The sequence below is a fragment of the Dama dama genome, chromosome X, assembly GCF_033118175.1.
Source record: "Dama dama isolate Ldn47 chromosome X, ASM3311817v1, whole genome shotgun sequence".
Taxonomy (NCBI): domain Eukaryota; kingdom Metazoa; phylum Chordata; class Mammalia; order Artiodactyla; family Cervidae; genus Dama; species Dama dama.
In genome coordinates this window covers 100,171,742-100,190,936 of record NC_083714.1, presented here as the reverse complement: position 1 = coordinate 100,190,936, position 19,195 = coordinate 100,171,742, and the positions used below count along the sequence as shown (strand labels likewise).

The 19,195-nt window shown below is 52.6% G+C and overlaps 1 protein-coding gene across 1 annotated transcript in view; it reads right to left on the bottom strand.

The window, feature by feature from the left end:
* LOC133052784 (oxysterol-binding protein-related protein 10-like) overlaps positions 1-19,195 on the bottom strand; it is an 80,275-nt gene that overhangs the window by 28,013 nt on the left and 33,067 nt on the right. The window contains exon 4 of the mRNA XM_061137633.1: positions 6,079-6,228. Coding sequence (XP_060993616.1) covers positions 6,079-6,228 — 150 coding nt within the window. The remainder of the gene's footprint in view (positions 1-6,078; positions 6,229-19,195) is intronic.

The following is a 19,195-nucleotide window of genomic DNA, read 5'->3' as shown; positions in this document are numbered from 1 at the left end:
TGGGAGGCTACCCATCCGTGAACACGAACGCAGGCCATGAGAAAGTTTTCGGGCAGGCATGCAGGTGTCTGTCCTAATGCGACTCTCTATCCAGGGGGTCCACGAACCACAGCCACAAACTAAATCTCCTCTTGGTTTTACAAACAGCAATACTGGAACAATTTAAACAATTCTTTGAGAATCAGAGAAAATTAAGACAAAAAAAGTTGAGAGAATAAAAAAAATTGTTTTAAGAAATTAAAAAAAAAAAAAGAATCAGAGAAACTTCACAATGTTCTCAGCGAGTTTCGCTCTCAATGGACAAAATCTTGGCTAGCATCCTGATGGACAGGATATGCATGGGGCACTCAAGGAGAGTTCAGTCCACTTTTTGCCTTGCACTAGTTCTGACCACAATTATCCCGAATGTACAGAGAAGAAAATGGAGACACTTGGAGGCAAGGTGACTCAGTTGGGATGCATCCAGGCTCAGAGCCATGGACACGAACACAGGGCTCCCCTGTGAGTCCCTGGGATCTGCACACTTCTTACTCCACTGCCTGCCTCCTGCTCCAACGATGAATGGTACTAGCTATGGGCAAGCCCTCTGCCCCTTCACAGGATCCCAGCCCCCTCCCCTTTCAAGTTCCCACAGGCATCTCCACCCTCTCTCCCGACGGCTCCCATCAGCATTCAGACATCTTCAGAAACCACACTTGTCAATTGCAGAACTTCCTTCCAATTTTCTGCTCCCCCTGGCATCAAAACTCCTTGAAACTTTCCTGCCTGTCTGCACTTTTTCTCCCCATCCTCCCTTGAAGCCACCCAATCATACCTTGACCAAAAGAAAGGTAATGGTCCCTCTGCAAGCATGCTTTTTCCTTACCCTCAGCAGGAATGCCATGCAGTGGAGACTCCCTTCTCTCTGAAACACTGTGTGACCTCATGCTCTCATGCTCCTCTGCTTCCCGTCCTCTCCCTCCACTGACCCCTCAGTCTCCTTTTTGGACCCTCTCCATCTCTCTAGACTCTACATACTGGAGATTCTCTGGAATTTCCTCCTATTGCCTCTATTCACTCCCTTTCAGGAGTCAAAGAATCTCTCAGACCCAAGAGACTCAAGGTTGAAGCTGGGGTATCCCCAGGGTATCCCCCTGACGTCCCCATTCTATACCTTCTTTCCCTTGCTAAGCGGGGGTGGTGGTCAGCCCCACTGTGGCTCCCGGTGAACCTGAGCCCCTGGAGATCACGTGCCTGCACAGCCCCCCTGTAATACATTAATCAATAGAGTAGAACTGACATGGTGTCAGTTGGGGGCCTAAGGTTTATCAGTGTCCACTTTTGCCCTCCTGGGAGCTTTGAGCTGGCTACCCAGCTGGACAGACCACGAGGGAAGGATTCACGGAGAGAGAAGGTCCTAGAACTTCATGGTGAGAGGAAGGCCCAGCTGCTCCAACCGAGTCCAGCCCACAGTCAGCCCAACAGCTGAAGACAGGCACACAGGCAGTGACCACAGGCAAGGCCAGCAGGAGAAGTGCTCAGCTGAGCCCAGCCTAGACGGCATAACTGTGAACAAGTGAAATGGTCATTTTAGGTCATTTGGTTTAGGGTGGTCAATTCCTCCAGTAAGAGATCTTTGAAACAAACCACAGTTCTAATTTTTATTATCCCAGTGGCTTGGGTCAGAGCCCTTCTTTATTCCTCTTTAGCTCATATCCTACATCCGATCTACATGCAAACAGGACAGTCACAGCCCACTGGCACACCTTCTAGGCACACCTAGGATCTGCCACCACCCTTCCCACTGACTGTCACCGCCGCCGTTTCCACCATGACCTTGCTGCCTGAACCCCACTCGCCTCGTCTCAGTCCACTTTCCACACAAGAGTCAAAATAAACCTTTAAAAATATAAGGAAGGGAATTTCCCTGGTGGTCCAGGGCTTAAGAATCCACCTTGCAAGGCAAGGGATGTGGGTTGATCCCCAGTGGGGGAACTAAGATCCCACATGTCACAGAGCAAGCTAAGCCGGGTATTGAAGCTACTGAAGCCTGTGCACTCTGGAGCCTGCGTGCCTCAAGCAGAGTCCATGCACTGTGACCAGAGGTCCCACAAGGCGCAACGAAGACCCTATGTGCCGCCACTAAGACCCCAGACAGCCAGACACAAAAATAAACGTAAAAGGCATACAAGGAAGGCCCTGCATCCCTCCGCTCGACACTCCCCAGCGGCACCCACACCACCCGGAATGATACCGAAGTCCTCACACCGTCCGACTAGGTTCTCTGATCCAGCCCCTGCCATCCTGCCAACTTAATTTCCTGCCAACCCACACAAGTCACTCTCATCCTGGCCAAGCAAGATCCACCCTGGGCCTTGCCCACTCACCGTCCCCTCTGGCCTGAATGCCCTTCCACTACGAGGTCACCTGCCTGACTCCTGCATCTTCATCTGGGGTCTGCACTCCAGTGATACCTGGGGAATCCTGCTCTGAGCAGTTGATCTAGGAGTCCCGCCCTGCCCCCGTCACCTTTAACCCTGGCCCACCATGCTCTCTGTCTACATTGCATTTCTACCCCTACATCCTTTTTGCCCTCTTGTTTCCTGTCTGTCTCCTTCCACTATCACACAGGCTCCACGAGGGCGTGGATTCTGAATGTTGGGTTCACTGCTGGGAGACTCCCAGCGTGTAGAACAGCACGTGACAGTGTGGAGCCCAATATACACACACTCGATGAGAGAGCACACGCGTTAGTAAAAGCTGCCTTTCATAGCCCTGGAAACAAGGGGAAAATCATCATAAACCTCCAAGCTCAACCTTGCACCCTGGGGCCTGCCTCCCTGGAGCCCATGATTCGGCAGGGCAGTGGCTCTGAACACATTTCCCAGCTGCTCCAAGCCCTCCAGAGGTTCCCCACCGCCCCCAGGATCAAGTCCACTCTCCTTCAACAGCCCACAAGGCTCTGCAGATCTGACCCCTCCAGACTTGAGGCTCCTCTGGGCCCTCTAGTACACACTCCTTGCACACCCCACCACTGTATGCTCTCTGGCTTTGCCCATGCTGTTCCCTCCACCGGGAACACCCTTCCTCTCGTTCCTCCCACTCCTGTCCACTTGTTCTTCAGGCTCCACCAACATGTCCCTTTGTCAAAGTGCCCTTCTGTGACCTCCACCTTCTCTGGCTCCTCCTTTTCCTGTATTTTCCTTCTGGGCTACCCACAGTTTGTGGAAGGGCAGCAGATTACCCAGTGGAGCAATTGACCAGCAACTTAGGCTTCTGCAACCACAACCGAGGAAGGGGGGCAGACAAGGGTGCTTTTCGAAGCAGGACCAGAGACCTGTGTTGAGGGGCCTGGTGAAAAATGAAAATGCAAGTCCTCCTGTTCAAAATGAATTTCAAGTCAGCAACAGCAGAGCGGTAACCCAGCCTGGGATGCTTCTGAGCATGGGGTGCTATACAACCCCACCAGTCACATGTCCAGGAAACTGCAAAATGCAGCCCTAAAGGCCTGGTGAGGCCGCTGACCTGAGTGTGTCAGCACTGGCCATCTCTGCAAAGACAGAGCCGTGCACTTATTTCATGGAGAGACCAGAGCTTCATTCTTGAGTGGAGGCATCTTCCCTCTCCAGGGTGCCTGCTCCCTGGACCAAGTGCCATTCCAGCCAAGTTCATCCACTGACAGTTTAGCACAAGCTTTGCTGAATGACACAGTCAAGAGCCGAGAAGAGGAGAGGAGACAATAGGAAAGAGATGACCTACAAACAAGAAATGCTGGAGAGGGTGTGGAGAAAAGGGAACCCTCATACACTGCTGGTGGGAATGCAATTTGATGTAGCCACTGTGAAAGACAAACTGGAGATTCCTCAAAAAAAAAAAAAAAAAAAACAACAACTAAAAATAGAACTACCACATGATCCAGGAACCCCAGTACTGCACATATACCCAGACAAAACTACAATGTGAAAAGATACACACGCCCCAGTGTTCACAGCAGCACTATTGACGACAGCCAAGACATGCAAACAACCTAAACGTCCATCAGCAGATGAATGGATAAAGAAAATGAGGGGCATAGGTAAAACGGAATATTATGCAGCCATTAACAAAGGAAGAACTAACCCCATTTGCAGGAACATGAATGGACACAGAGATGATCACACTTAGTGAAGCAGCTCAGATAGAGATGGACAAACACCACGTGACATCACATACAGGCAGAATCTTCATTACAACACAAATGAGCACATCTACAAAACTAGAACAGAATCTGAGACACGGAGAACAGAAGTGTGGTTGCCAAGGGAGAGGGAGACTGGGGAAGGGATAGAGGGTGAGCTCTGAAACAAAAGGGAAGGGGGAGGGCACAACCTTTAAAAGAATGAGACAGCCGCAGGACGTGACGACAACTGGTTAGAACAAGCTAGTTCAAGGTGGTGGGTGAGTCGACTTCCGCCAGACCTCGAGCCTCAGGATATGCTCGGCGTAACACAGCCAATGAAACAGCACACCCACCAGTGCCAGGAGAGTTCTGAGGCTGCCCGACAAACATCAAGAAGCGGGTAGTGGCCCGAGCCCTGGGGATTCCCGCCCCTTCCTCAACATACTGGTAGCAATTCTCCTGCTCATTAGCCTATAAAATTACCTCGGCTATAAAAACTGAAGATGCCATATTTGGGGGCCTCTCTCACCTTCTGAGAGGGCCCACACTCTGTCAGTAGACTGTACTTCTCTCTAAACTAATCCACTTCTTACCTATTACTTTGTCTCTCACTAAATTCTTTCTGTGATAAGACATCAAGAACCAGAGTTTCATTAAATCCTGAGACCAGGTGTGCGAGCTCAATGAAAACACCCTGGGTTCAAGTCCTAATCTGGGTTGTCGTTTCAGTTTGGGATTAGCAGATGCAAATTATTATATAGAAGATGGATAAACAACATTATATACAAGATGGACAAACAAATATAAGATGGATCAACCCCCGTTCTAGAGGAGATCACCTGGGCCAGACTAAAGGAGTACAGGCCCCGCACACACCCCGAGCCTCATCAGCAGCTCCGCCCTTGAACCACTGCTCTACAACTCCTCACCAAACCCTCCTGGGTCGGGACACACACACTTGAGGACATTAGGCCGCTGGGTCCCCCTTTGCCTGACAAAGCAATAAAGCTATTCTTCTCTGCATCACCCAAAACTCTGAGATTCCTTTCGGCACTGGTGCACAGAGGCTGAATTTCCAGCATCAGAATCAGGACAAGGCAAGGGAACCCAAGGTAGGTTAGAGAGTCAAGTCCAGGCACCTCCCACAACCCACAAGGCCACTGATGCCTACCCTCAACTCTCAGCTGCAAGTACAGGGGCCTTTCCTCTCGCCTCCAGGACAAACACACTGCCCAGAGTGGGGTGAGGCGCCACGAGGGCCATGTCCTGGACATCACCGTGAGGATGCTGAGTCCTCTTACACAGTTTCCCAGGATGAGCACACAGCAGCAGGAGTTACTGATGTCCACCAATCAGCAGGCACACAGCTCCCCACGTGGGCACTGAGGTCTGGTCACCAGCAGGGTGAAGGCCAGCGACAGGCGGCAGCAGCAGGTGGCCAGGTGCCCAGGAGGAGATGCCAGGAGGCAGGCTCACTCCCACCCCCACCATCTCCTTCCTCCTGTTTTCTGTGGTTAACGTGCCACATGCATCTCTCTAGGTCACCTTTCATCCTCTCGAGGACACAGTGGGAGACAAATCCCATCTGGAATTGTCCTCATCATCTCGTGTGTTCTCCCCGCCCTTGGAGCATCTCAAGTCCTCCAGAGACGCAAATGCCAGGCTCTCACTCTTGGCATGGGTGTCCACATGAAATATCCTTTCCAGGGACTTTCCAGGTGGATCCAGTGGTTAAGCTCCATGCTTCCACTGCAGGGGCTCAGCTTCAATCCCTGGTCAGGGAACTAAGATCCCACAAGTTGTGTAACACAGTCAGAAAAAAAAAAAAAAAAAAGCCTTTCCAATCACCCCTGGGGCATGCATGCTTGACAGGGAAGCCTGGGAGGGAAACACAGCACCCTGACGGCCGGCCATGAGGCCTCGGGGACACGCACTCCTACCTTGGTCAGATCCATCCCAAGTTTGAGCTGAGAAATGAGGTGAAGGATCACACTGCGCTGGTCCTCCATGACGCCCAGCTCTGTCTCTTCCTGATCTTCAGTGTCGCTTTTCTCATCTTCGGACAAAACCAATGCAGGGCCTGAATTTGGCTAAAACAAGATCATCAGTAAAAATCACCAGCTGGTCCCGAGAAGGGAGAGGCTCAGCACCGCACCCATGTTCTTTGGCAAAAGGGCAGAGAGCCCAGGCTCGCTCAGAAAGAACTTCTCCACCAGCTGGTGCTCCTGGCCATGGGGCGAAGACGAGCTTTGGGGTGCAGGCCCTGCCTGCAAGCACTGCAGGAACTCACTCATCATCCCCCCCTCATCGGTGAGTGACCATTCTGATCTAAGCACCTCCCCTGACAAAAAGCTTCCTGCCCTTCAAGAAACTATGAATAACTGTAATATACAGGCACGAATCCCTTCACCTGCACTATTCCCAAATGATGTTCTCCTGTTGTACAACCCACTACAGCTAATGTAAATTTACACCATAAGTAATGCAAATTTCTGTTTATAAGCAAAGATCAGACACCTCTGAAACTGACATTACCTTATTTATGTGAAAATTGACTCTGAAATTATTTCTACTCCCATTAGTTAACATCAAGATGGCAAGTGTGACCCAAAAAGGCTCAGTGCTGGCATTCATTTAGGCAGGGAAACAAAAATGAAAATGGAAAGAAAAGGTCTGAAATGGTACAACAATGCTAAACTTCAATCCACCAACAGACCCTGTGCTTTCCCTGATGCAAGTTTTATTCATTCAGTTGCTTGATTCCCATTTTCCAAATTACACAGAAAGCAGGCAAGTTAATAAAATGTGCCAGGGGAGTTGCTGAGAGCAAAATTTTCTGATACCTAAGTACCAAAGAACTCTTCTCTTGACAGAAATCACCATTTTATTCACCATTCCTCATTTATGTTCTCATAGTACTTGTTTCTCTGTCAGCAAGAGCATTCCACACAAAACATGCCATAATTGTTCCTAATTACTGTTGACAGGTCAGACACAGTGAACTTAAAATACAGAAACACAGAAGCTTGAACATGTCCATGTAAAAGGATACAGACTTGTCCAAATATCCACACAGAAACTAATGATTTTCAATCTCAGGAGACAGAACCATCACATCTATTTCCGACACACAAAAGTAACTTAGCTATCACGCTGTTGATAATCGTCCAGCTTCACACACACATGCTGGCTGTCCCGCCTCAACACTCCAGAGGAAATAAGGTATTTTTCCCACCAGGGTAGAAGTTTTAAAAATTTCAATTGAGGGACTTTCCTGATGGTCCACTGGTTATGAACCCATAACACAAGAGTAATTAATGGGTTCGATGCCTGGTGGGGGAACTAAGATCCCACATGTGGAGCAACTAAGCCCATGGGCCACAACTGCTGAAGCCCAGGCCACAAGTGGAAAGGGCGTGTGCCGCAAAGATCTCAATGATGCTGCCAAATACACACATGAATATGCCATTGAAAAGTGATCGTAAGACTTCAACTGAAATAGACATTTTCTTTAGACACGTTTCTCAAATTACTCCCAAGTCCATGGGGCTGTCCTCCAGCCAAGAGTCGAGCTTCCGTCGTCTGCCTGGTTCCCCAGACTCACGCCACGTGTCTTATGTGACAGCACTGGAGAGGTGCTTGCCGGATATACTGAAATAACTGAGGACCTCTGTCCCCCTCATCGTGATCCAGAGGACGGACCTGAGGGACGTCTGGGGCCATGCTGGGAAATCCGGGACAGGGGGACAGGAACCCAGACCTTTCTGTCAGTGCCCGGAGGCCCTGTCTCTCCTCCAGCTTCAGCGCCCGTGGCGATCAAGGCCGCTGCAGTTATGAGCCTGACGGGCTGAGGCAGGGCCACCCTCCCACACACCTGTCCTCCTCACTCTCCCCACTCCTCTCCTCTGCCTTTTAGGGGAATTTTAAAGGTGGCTGCCTCCGTGCTCTGTGAGTTTGCATCTCAAGTCAGGTGCCACTGAAGCCAGAAAGCTCAGACACCCACCCTTCAATGCGAAGGTGAAACGTGTTAGTCTCTCAGTTCTGTCTGACTGGTTTCGACCCCACAGGCTGTATAGCCTGCCAGCCTCCTCTGTCCACAGGATTCTCCGGGCAAGAATACTGGAGTCGGTAGCCATTCCCTTCTCCAGGGGATCTTCCCGATCCAGGGACTGAATCCGCATCTCCTGCATTGCAGGCAGATTCTTTTATCACTGAGCCACCAGCAAAGCCCATGCCTAGGTGATGCAGCTGCTACCTCCTCTGCAGAGACCTGACAGGCAGGAAGTATCAGCAGGCTTCCCTCCACCTGGGGCGATGGGGCAGAAGAAGGCAACACCTGGGCATCTTGTGTCAGGAGGTGAAAGCACAATCGGAAGCAATCATGGGCCTTCCCTGGTGGTCCAGTGGCTATTTTCTGCAATCCCCATGCAGGGGCCCAGGTTTGGTCCCTAGTCAAGGAACCAGACCCACACCCTTCAGCTGAGAGCCCACACACCGCAAGTCAAGACCTCACACAACTAAGACCCGGCACGACCAAATACATTTAAATAACGTTTTAAAGAAGAAAGCAAATCAGGTTACCAGCCTGCGCTGGAGGAGGCAGGCATGGCTTTCAAGGTCCCTGCACATCTCAACAAGAAAGGGAGCGCCATGGGAAAAGACCCTGAAGAACAGATACCTGTAAGTGTACAACCGCGTCGCTGCTGGACTCCAGAAAGGAACACAGCATTGCTCGTCAACTGTTCTCCGAAACAGAAATTCAGAAAGAAAGGGAGCTCCACTTGGAGTGCAGTTGTTCCTGCCTGAAATGAGTTGCTCTCACAAAGTACTGAGTGTGAGGTAAACAAATCAAGAGCTCAAGTCAGCTTCGCGAAGTGAAGAGGGCTTCTTTTTCCCGAAACTGTGATTTTTCCATCTGCCTGTAGGCCAGTGAGTGGGGAACTCTCCACCCCTCCCATCCATAGCTACTCTCAGGGAGATGCTTACAGACCACCCAGACCACACGTCTCCTGCTGTCTGCCTTCCTTGAAAACTAAACCCAGCCGGTCCCTGATTTCCAGGAGCCAAGAAGCCTTCCGCGAGATCCTGCCACAGCAAACAAACATTACTGTGCACACAAGCCTCTCCAGCTCGTCCCACTCCAATCAGCGTCACATTTCCTGTGTCTCATGATGCCACCAGGCACACTGGCTCCAGCAAAGAGAAAGCAGGCCGGCACACAGGCCCCAGAAGCTGACTCACTCCAGGGTGACTGGCGGCCAGAACTCCAGGAGCCCTGAAGTCCCATCAAGGGAAGAAAGGCCACGGGGAGTCTGATACACAGCCCCTTACTGGCACAGATCCTTAGCAAACTGTGCCCTGAGCTTAAACAGGGATCCAGTAATATTCCTGTCTCTCCCAGCTTCTGAGAACCTGCAAAAATTCTCCTACCAAACCTCGAATAAATAATCAAGTTTTTTTTTTTAAAAGCTGGTTTCATTCATCACTTTGTCAGTGAACATATTAGAGAACCACCCCTCCTCCAACTCCATCCAAACTGGAACTCAATTCATATGCAGGTGAGCCCACCTTTTTGTGTGGGTCTAAAAATGGGGAGGTGTGGGATTCCCTGGTGGTCCAGTGGATAAGAATCTGCCTGCCAATACAGGGGACATGGGTTTAATCCCTGGTCCAGGAAGATACCACATGCATCAAGTCAGTTAAACCCATGTGCCACTACTACTGAAGCCTGCATGCCTAGAGCCTGTGTCCTCCACAAGGGAAGCCACAGCAACGAGAGGCCTATGCACCGCACAGGTTTGCTGCAACTAGAGAAAGCCCACTCACAGCCACAAAGACCCAGAACAGACAAAAGTAAATAAAAGTGAATAAAAATGTAGTAATTATTAAAAAAAAATAAAACAATACAAGCATGCATGGATGGAGGGTAGACGTCTCCAACAGGGCACATCAGGCTGAAGGTCAACTGGCTGTGTGAACACCAATTTGTGGGCATCTGCAAAGCACCCACAGTTAGCAGGGTCTCTGAAAAACGGAGAATTCAAAGAACCAGGTTTGATGGAGTTTTAAAGGCAGAAAACCTCCCCTTTCAAGGTCAAGTGCTTACAGATTCTGCTGCTCTGACATGAAATCCACAACAGCGGTAACAGTCAGTGGATCCAATCCCTTTTCCACCGTCAGGCCCACGTGCTGGTGGCATCCTCCCCCTCCTGCTCATCGAGGTCTGCTCCTCTCCCCAGGGGACCAGAGGTGGCTGAACAGTGTTTCTCTGCCTCAGAAGAAAACTGAAAAGAAAAAAACGGCTTTATAACACTGAGAAAATTCCTAAGACCTAATCAAGAAGCATCTTCAGATCCCCCTCCCCCATCCCCTGGAGAGCTCTGCAAATGAGCCAGCTGGGCAGTAAAAAGGTCTGCAAACTTGAAGATGTGATGGAATTAGGATATGTTGTAAAGAAAAGCAGACTTTGGAAAAATGAAGCTTTTAGTAAAAACAAAAATTATGACTCAGGATTTCTACCACATGAGCACCGCAGAGTGTGGGGTGCTACAATAAGCCAGTGACTCCTGCGTTGCTAGCAAAAGGGAGGGCAGAAAAGCAAGCGGAGGGCCAGGAAAAGGCCGACAGGCAGCTGGCGCCCCTGGCGGCTGAGCAGTGACCTGGCCCCCCAGGGCAAGGGTTCCTAACCTGGGTCCCAGGGACACTCAGTGAGATATCTACTGCTAGGGGACTTTCCTGGCCGTCCAGTGGTTTAGACTCCCCCTTCCAATGCAGGGGCCGAAGGTTTGATCCCTGGTTGGGGAGCTAAGATCTTGCAGCCAAAAAAAAAAAAAAAACCATAAAAGAGAAGCAGCATCGTAACAAATTCAATAAGAACTTTAAAAATGGTCCACATACAAAACAAAACAACAAAATCTTCAAAAAAAAAAAGTGGTATCTGTCACCCTTGACATTTCATACTCAAATTGGGGAGGGAGGGCGTTTTATAGAGTAGGTCCTGCCTAGACTGACCTCAGGCCTCTCAAGGTCTGAAGGGTCATGGAAAAGAGCTGGGCTCTCAGGCTGGGAAGTGGCTGAACCAGAGGAGGTCCCAGCGCCAGACGCGCCCCTGCCTCATTACCGATCTCGATGCCTCATCTGAGAGGGAGAAGCTCATCCCCGCTTTGGGGTCCAAAGCCAGAAGCAACACCGCAACTCGTATTAGATCCATGTGGGTCCTGCTGTCCTGTCAAGGGGGACACCGGGGTCGCAGAGACACTGGACTTGGCTGGTGTCTCATCCTTTTCACAAAAATCCTCATTCCTTCATACAAATGCAAATTCCAAGCAAGACTGAAATTCCAATCTCCTTTATTCAATACACACGTGTGATGTAATTACAGTTGGAGTCAGTTCCAGGGGAAAAACCAACCAGGAAACAGACATTTATCTTCAGAGTCCACGCAGGTCCCTATCGGAGGCCTCACTCCACGCCATGCTCCCCAAACCCACCCTCTTCCCGGGCCTTTCCTATTTTCCCTTCCTCAGACAGTGTCCGTCTTTCTTCACAGTGATCTCCCCTGCTGTCTGGACTGGGGCCCGGGGCCAATATAAACAGTTGGATCTACTAATGTCCTCTTTAACCCAGTGACTTAAACCAAAGGGCTGAACCTTCGCCTCAAGGCCTTAGAGAGAGGCCTGTGCCTTTCCCAGTCTTCCAAGAAGTCATTTCACTGTTGGGCAGGGAGCGGCTCCCCATGGAGCCCCGAAATACAGCCATGCGGGTCTGAAGGCTTTCCTCCAGCAAGGATCAGATGGGTGCCGGCAGCCAACTTTTCGCCAGGAAAACAAGCATCCTGACAAGAGGTATTTTTAACTGGACTACATCTTCAACAGAACGACAGAACCCACTGAGCTCTACTGAGCTGCAACTTTCCCCAAAAGTCTACCTGATCAAGACAGAAAGCCAGCTAGAGAATGAACATCAACTTCTCTTCCAGTGGTGAACACGCTGCAGCTCAATCGTTTTTTTAAAAGTCTGGCATCGCTCCCTGCCTGCTGGTACCTCGGCACGGAGGTACGGGTGGGCTGAGTCAATCCAAAAACCCTGGCATTGGATGCAAGAACTGGACGTAGCCCAGATACTGTCTTTACAGAAAAGGGGGGACTCAGCCATGCCAAGAACACTGTCTGGTATTCTGAGGGAAACCGAGAGGTGGGTGGCGGGGAAGACCCCAAGCATCACCACCCTTAGATGCCCTCAATGTCATGACCATGGCAGTGGGCGGAGGAGTAACTGGGAAATGATGTGGCCTCATATGCCACGTGCTTCTCGAGGTCACAGCTACACAGAACATGCAACGACATGCACTCACGGCCACCAGGGCGAGTCGGCTTTTGTTCACTAAGGGATACAAGTCAGGAGAAGCTGGTCTTCCCCAAAATGAGAGGTTTTAGAAAAAAACAGAAACGTGAAGTTGAAACATGGATAGCGCTGAGGGGGGCCAGAGAGCCTGGGAGGGTGGGTAAACGGAGACAGACTAAGAGAACAAAACAGGGAACCCGGCGAATTCCAGAAGAGCAAGAGGATCTGAGTGTCTAAGAGGTACAAGTGCCCAGGGACCAACCACCAAACCAATTGTTTTTTGGTTCTACTGATAATAGTGTTACCGTCGCTTCAGTCTCTGGTCATTTTTTCTCCATCTTGGTATTTACAGGGCATGTAACCAAGCGGTCACAGCCATGACTCTTTCCTCAGAGCACATCAACACAGCAGCGCCGTCTGGTACCCTAAGAAGCCCCATCTAACAGCCCGAGGTCATGAGGATTGGCACAGAGGGATCCAAAGTCCCAGTCCAACTTGGGGCTCCAATCAACAGCACTGGCAGAGCCTGGGTCCCCTGCGGCTGGCCGGCTGTGCAGCAAATTCCACTGGTCACGTCTCGCATTCCCCAGTGAGACCCACAAACCGCGGGACGATCGAAGGCACGGCCCTCGCCACCACGCGCCTGGAACAATTACTCCCCGATGACAGACACGGATGTGATGTTTGTCCTCCAAGCACGCGGTGGCTACCGCCGGGACCTACTGTTCTCCCCACGCTCAGCACACGCGGGGTTTCTCCTCCAGAAGAATCTCTCTTGCGCCTGTCTCTAATTCCCCAAAAGGAGGCCATCCTGGCTGCGTGGGAGGGTTCTCGCTCCGAAGGATGGATGCTCGTCTCCGCTCAGAAGTCATGACAGAGGGCTGCTGACAGGCGCAGGTCTTCGGGTGGTGTCAGGTCTGACTGATGCCGCTCGGCCCAGACGCAGGGTGGCCGCCAGAGGCTCCTCACGCGTACTGTCGTCTGTTGGCAGCCGCAGTGGCCTCAGGCGACCAACTGTGCCTCGGAGGCCAGCCCCGCAGTTGGGGGGCCTTATCGGGCCATTTGGAGGTCAGTAGGACGAGGCCACGGTCAGGGAAGACCTGATGGAGGAGTCGGCTCCTAGCTCGGACAGGTGCGAGCCCAAGCCTGTCCACACCCCGGGGAGGCTGACTGGCTGCCGCTGATGTCACAATCCTTCTCTGCTGCCTCCCAGCGGCCGCGATGGCTGGCTCTCTGGCGCTACCCACACACACACACACACTTCCCACACTTGGCTCTCATAGACTGGAAGGACAGATGCTCGTCCTGAGCAAAGGGGCTGACCTGCAGAAAGGTTAATTGTACATCAAACACACCCCGGAAGACAAGAGGAGCTCGCTGCTGGGGAGAGGGAGCTGGAGAGGCGGGGCAGGCATTCGTCATCAGGAACATCACACCGGGAGGACTGTGAAGGCATTCCTTTCAAGACACACGAGGGAGGCATTCAGGGGAGGAGCACGGCCAAGCCCTTTTCCGTGTCTGCATGTCTGCTTGGAAACCATCCTAAAAGAGAGGAATCGCGAAGGAGCAGAGGAAGCCTGGAGAAAGGGCAGCAGGGGGCAGCAGCCAAGGAAGCGGGAGGTGACTGTGCTGCGTTGAGGCTGGGGAAGCAGATGAGCAGGGCACGGCCCAGGCATGCGGGCACCGGGAAGTGAGATGAGGGCGCAAACGCAGTGCATCAGGCTAAGGGCCAGGGCTGTGTCCGGGGCTTCGTGACCTTTTCTGCATCAGCAAAAGGCCGGCCCTTTGCAGCCTGAATTCACAGCTGAGCAAGGGCCCCGTGAAGTTCTGCGGGGTGAGGACGTGCCTACCACGCCCTGGTCCTGGACGGTGCTGGCGGCATGGGTCACGCTTGCCACCTCACAGGAAGCCCCTGAAGATGGGCTAAAGGTCACGAGGAGGGAGGAAAGAGGACATATCATCGCAGCTCTGCGGGGCAGCCAGGCATCCAGGGAGAATTCAGCGGAGGCTGCAGACCCGGCCCTGGGCGTGAATCCTGAACCTGCCGCCCTCCACCTGCCAGGCCGTCTCCTCACCTGTGAGATGGAGAGGGTACCACCCAGCCCTGGGGAGGGGGACGCCGCTGAGAGACTCAGGGAAGACGAGGCACGGGTGCAGAGGGAACAGTGAGCAACAGCCCGCTGCTCTCCTGAGGCTGAGGCACCCTCGCTGGGGACGTGGGGACTCCTGGGTGCGGGGACCTGGAAGCCGCGGCTGAAGCGCCCGCCACCCCCACCTGGGCTTGTCCCCATCTTGGCAGCACCCTTCTGGAAGCTGCAGAATGCCGCCCACACTCTGTCCCCGAGCCAAGGACACTGAGGGCTCTGGGGCCACAAAGATCCCGGCCCTCTGAACAGTCCACAGCCCTGACCACCAGAGGCAGCATCAGTTCCCAGACCTGGGGCCGCAGCAGGAAGGGATGCATAGAAATCCCCCTCGCAAACCTCAGCCTAGGATCCCGAGCAGATCCAGGCATCGCACGGGACAAACAGCACGGCAGCCAGGACAGAGACTCGGAGCGCAAAGGCCATCCCGGGCCCCAGGAGTCCAGCTGTGGTCTGTGGGGAGTGACGGGAGTGGGCGGCTGCTGTCCAACGCTACCCAGAAAAGGTGGGGAAGAAACTCCCTGAGGTCCACCCTAGTCTTTCTGGACTCTGGTAAAAGAAAAAGTGGTGGTTTAAGAAATAAAACACCTCCCACCCTTGGGGAGGGCTGAGGGATAAGCAGGTACCAGACTTGAATGAGCTACCACCACATCAGTCTCCTCAAATGCTCATGATCAGCAAAGCATCTCCTGAGATACTGAAGACAGAAGGATGCTCAAGAAACAGTCCCTGCATCCTACAAGTGGGGGTCTGCGGGAGCCCTGGGTGGGAGTGGTAAGTTTCAACTCATCATTCGAGACTGTAGTTCAGCTGCGCTTCATGTGGGTGGAGGCAATGCCTCTATCCTAACCAGGACTCCATAAGCACCCTGACTGTGCCCAATTTGGCACTTCCCCAATTGCATTTTTTTAAAAACTTATGAGCACCGTAATTTCTAAGTACCATGGGAGGCTGGATTGCTGTGCTGTTTTTTTTTTAAAAGGATGATATATATTAATAGTTTGCTATCAGAAAGTTTATTTATCTCTTGGCCATGCCTCGGGGCATATGGGATCTTAGTCCCCTCACCAGGGCTCGAACTCACGTCCCCTGCATTGGGAGTGTGGAGTCTTAACCGCTGGATCACCCGGGAAGTCCCTTCCCCTATGGTATTTATGCAACAGCACATCCATCTGATTCCCTGTCACAGCAGGACTGCCAGGACTCTTTTGGTACAAGGAATACTGATGACTCGGGCTGGGTGCTCAGGGCTCTGGGTCAATGTAAATTCGAAGCCTCCTTCAGGTTGCAGGAGGATGAAGGCCCTGATCCATCAGCAAAGTCAGCTAGGAGCTCAGGAGCGGACAGTGAGGCTGTCAGCTCAGCCAACTCAGAGCTCCATGATGACAGGAAACTGTATACCTTGGGTTTCCAATTCTACAATCTCAACACAAAGGCTGGTTTTGAAATGGGTACTCAGTTAAAAAAAAAAAAAACAAACCTGTAAGCACTGAAGAAAACTAAAGAAAAATCAGAAAAAGTAGAGCGTGCACGGACAAAATCCAGATTTAAATTGAAAAGGCCAGCCAATCACAGAAGATTACCAATGCTACAGTCTTGCTCATGTGAGATGTACAGAAAGGGTCAGTCTACAGGGACAGGAAGTAGATTAGTGGTTGGTGGGGGCTGGGGTGATCTGGGGTGACAGCTAAGAGCTAAGGTCCTTTATGAAGTGATGGCAATATCCTAAAGCTGACTGCGGTGCTGGGAGCATCCTGAAACACACTTGAAATGGGTGGACTGACACGGGCTGTGAACAATCTCAACAAAGGTGTCATTTTAAAATGACAATTAAAAAATTAAAAGACACGTGATGCAAAGTCAGACAAGGCCAGGAGGAGGGTGACTTGTGCAGTGCCAGACTCTGGGCCGAGTCTCACCAAGAAGCAGCGCTTAGGGCAGCAGAGAAAGGAGGGGCCCTCCCAACGGGAGAGACACAACAGTTAGCGGGGTCTGGCTGAGCCCAGATGATCCATGGCTTTGACCTTCTGCCTCGACTGGGAGAGCCCATGTGACTGACTGGCCTCAAAACCATTCGTACACTGATGGCTTCTAAACGTACATCTCAGATCAGCCTTCTCTGCTGACCCCTAGTCTCATGTGTCTGACTGCCTGCCCACACCCACCTGAGCAATGAGGCAGAACCATGGACTCCCAGACACGTCCAAGTCCTCACCCTGGACCCTGTGAATGTGGTACTTCACAGGAGAAAGAGCGACCAGTTTACACTGTTTTAAACCAATGAGTCTGTGCCAGCTTGTTACAGCGGCAATAGAGAACTAGCCCACTCGTAAGCATCTCAACGTATCACGTCCAAAACACACCTTTCAGCCCCCACCTCCAACCTGCGCCCCTGTGTCTCAGAACATGGCAACCTTGTTTCCCAGGCTCTCAGCTGGAAGCCTCGGCAGCACCCCCGCGCCCTCCTTAACCCCACACCTCTCGCCCCAGCAAAGCCTACAAGCTGCATCTCAGCGCTGACTGCTCTTACAGCCTCCACGCCCTGCCACCGGCCGCCGCCAACCCTCACTTACTAACTGCATCCCCGTCCCGGTCCGTCTCTGGGCCCCCTCCATCTCCTCTCAGCAGCCAGAGGCATCTTCCGTCATAAGGCAGATCCTCTGACTCCAGCGCTCAAAACCCTCCCCACTTGCTTCCACATCAAAATCCTCCCTGAAGCCCACGAGGCCCACTGCTTCTCTCACCTTCCTTCCCAGCACGTCCCTCCGGCATCCTCCTCAGGCCCCACCATCCACTTCCTGCTCCTTGGGCACGTGAAGTGCACACCTCCCTCAGGGCCTTTGCACCTGCTGTTACCAACCTCCACCCCACCCTCCCCGCCCCGGATTCCTGCCTGACTCCCTCCCTCCCTTCCCTCAGGTCTCACTCAAGTGTTAGCTGACCTGAGTGACATCCTCATGGTCCTCTCCACCTCCCCCCGCCTCCTAGTTCTGCTTCTTCTCCCAGCAAGGATTGTTCCCCATACTGATAGATCACATCTCCCCGCAGAGAAGGTCCGCTCTTGGGAACCAGGCTATGTTTTATCCACCACTGTCTATCAACAAAGACAGGACATACATACTGACACTGACATACTCTTTGAAGGAATAAATACACACTTGGCTTGCCCCTTTGGAAGTGAGCAACTACTGAGGATCTCTAAGAGGCTGATGAACACACCCCAGGCCCCGGGGAGACGGCCTGTTTAAGCAGCAGTGTGACTGTCAGGGCCGATGGGCACTGAGAACCACTCTAGAAGCTTCCTGCAGCCGTGGCCCAGCGTGAGGGAGCATGGAGGCCAGGGGGCTGCCGGAGGATGCCCCGCCGCTTCCCTCATCCAGACAGACCATCAGGCTCCGTGGGAGGCACGGGAGAGGGGCAGACGGTCCAGGACACGGCCGGGGCTCCACGGCCCCGCGTGGACCGTGGTTGGTCTGCGTTCCCAGCTGTGAGGTGAACAGGAGCTCTTGCCGGAGCCGTGGGGAGAAGTAAGGCGGCAGCAGGCAGTTCAGAAGGAAGGAAGAGGCAGGCCCTGGAGGCAGCTGATGGAACCAGAGGCCACTCTGGTCCCAATGCCAGCAGGTGGCATTATTTTAGTCAACCAGGGACTGCAGAGGAGCACTTGAGAACTCAGACGTGGCATCACTCAACTGAGAAAGAGCCGTTAGCATTTTTTCTCCCCTCTCAGGCCCACACACAACTCAAGGGCCGCCCAGCACCCCCACCTTCCCTGCTTCGCTCACCATCCTCCTCGTCACCCAGGCTGAGCCTGCAGGCTCACGGACACCTCCCCAGCACCCAGCACCCCTGCTTATACACCCCCCTGCCTCCCCCACCTCTGCCATCACACCCTGGGCCCTGGGCACATCTCATAGAACCCCGGCCCCTCCCAGACTCTCGTCTGCTCCAGACCCCTCCTCTCACACTCGTCTGGCACCACGAGAAGGTTCTGTCCCGAACACCCGCTTCTCCGTTTAAAGTCTCCCACTGCCCCAGAGACAATGATCTACTCACCCAGCCCAGCATTTGGGGCCTTCCTCCCCCAGACCCCTTTCTCACACCCCCTCCTGCTGCTCACCTGATCCTCCTCCAGCCTAGACTTTGCCCTGCTTAACTTGGTAGCCACCACACTAAGTAGATGCGGGAATTCGTTAAAACGAAACACACCTTACCCAGCCTCACTGTACACACTTGGCAGGCACAGGTGGCTGGCGGCTACCCTGCTGGTCAGCGTGCAAAGAAAACATCCATCACTGCAGCAGCTTTGACCCTGTGGACCTCCTCCCAACTCACTTCTGGGGCGCCACCGTTTGTTATTTCTCTGCGGCAAGAGCACGCGTGTCCTGACGAAGGCTCTGATGATCCCGGGGCCGAAGGAGTCCCTCTCTGCTCTAAAACCCCACATGGGAGCCTCCCCAGGGTCATGCACAGGCTACCGCCGTGCCTGTCTTTTCTTAACATTTTCACAACAAAAAGCTCAGTGAGAACAGATCGTTTAAAAGAGTCTAAAATGCTGAATGAAGCACAGAAG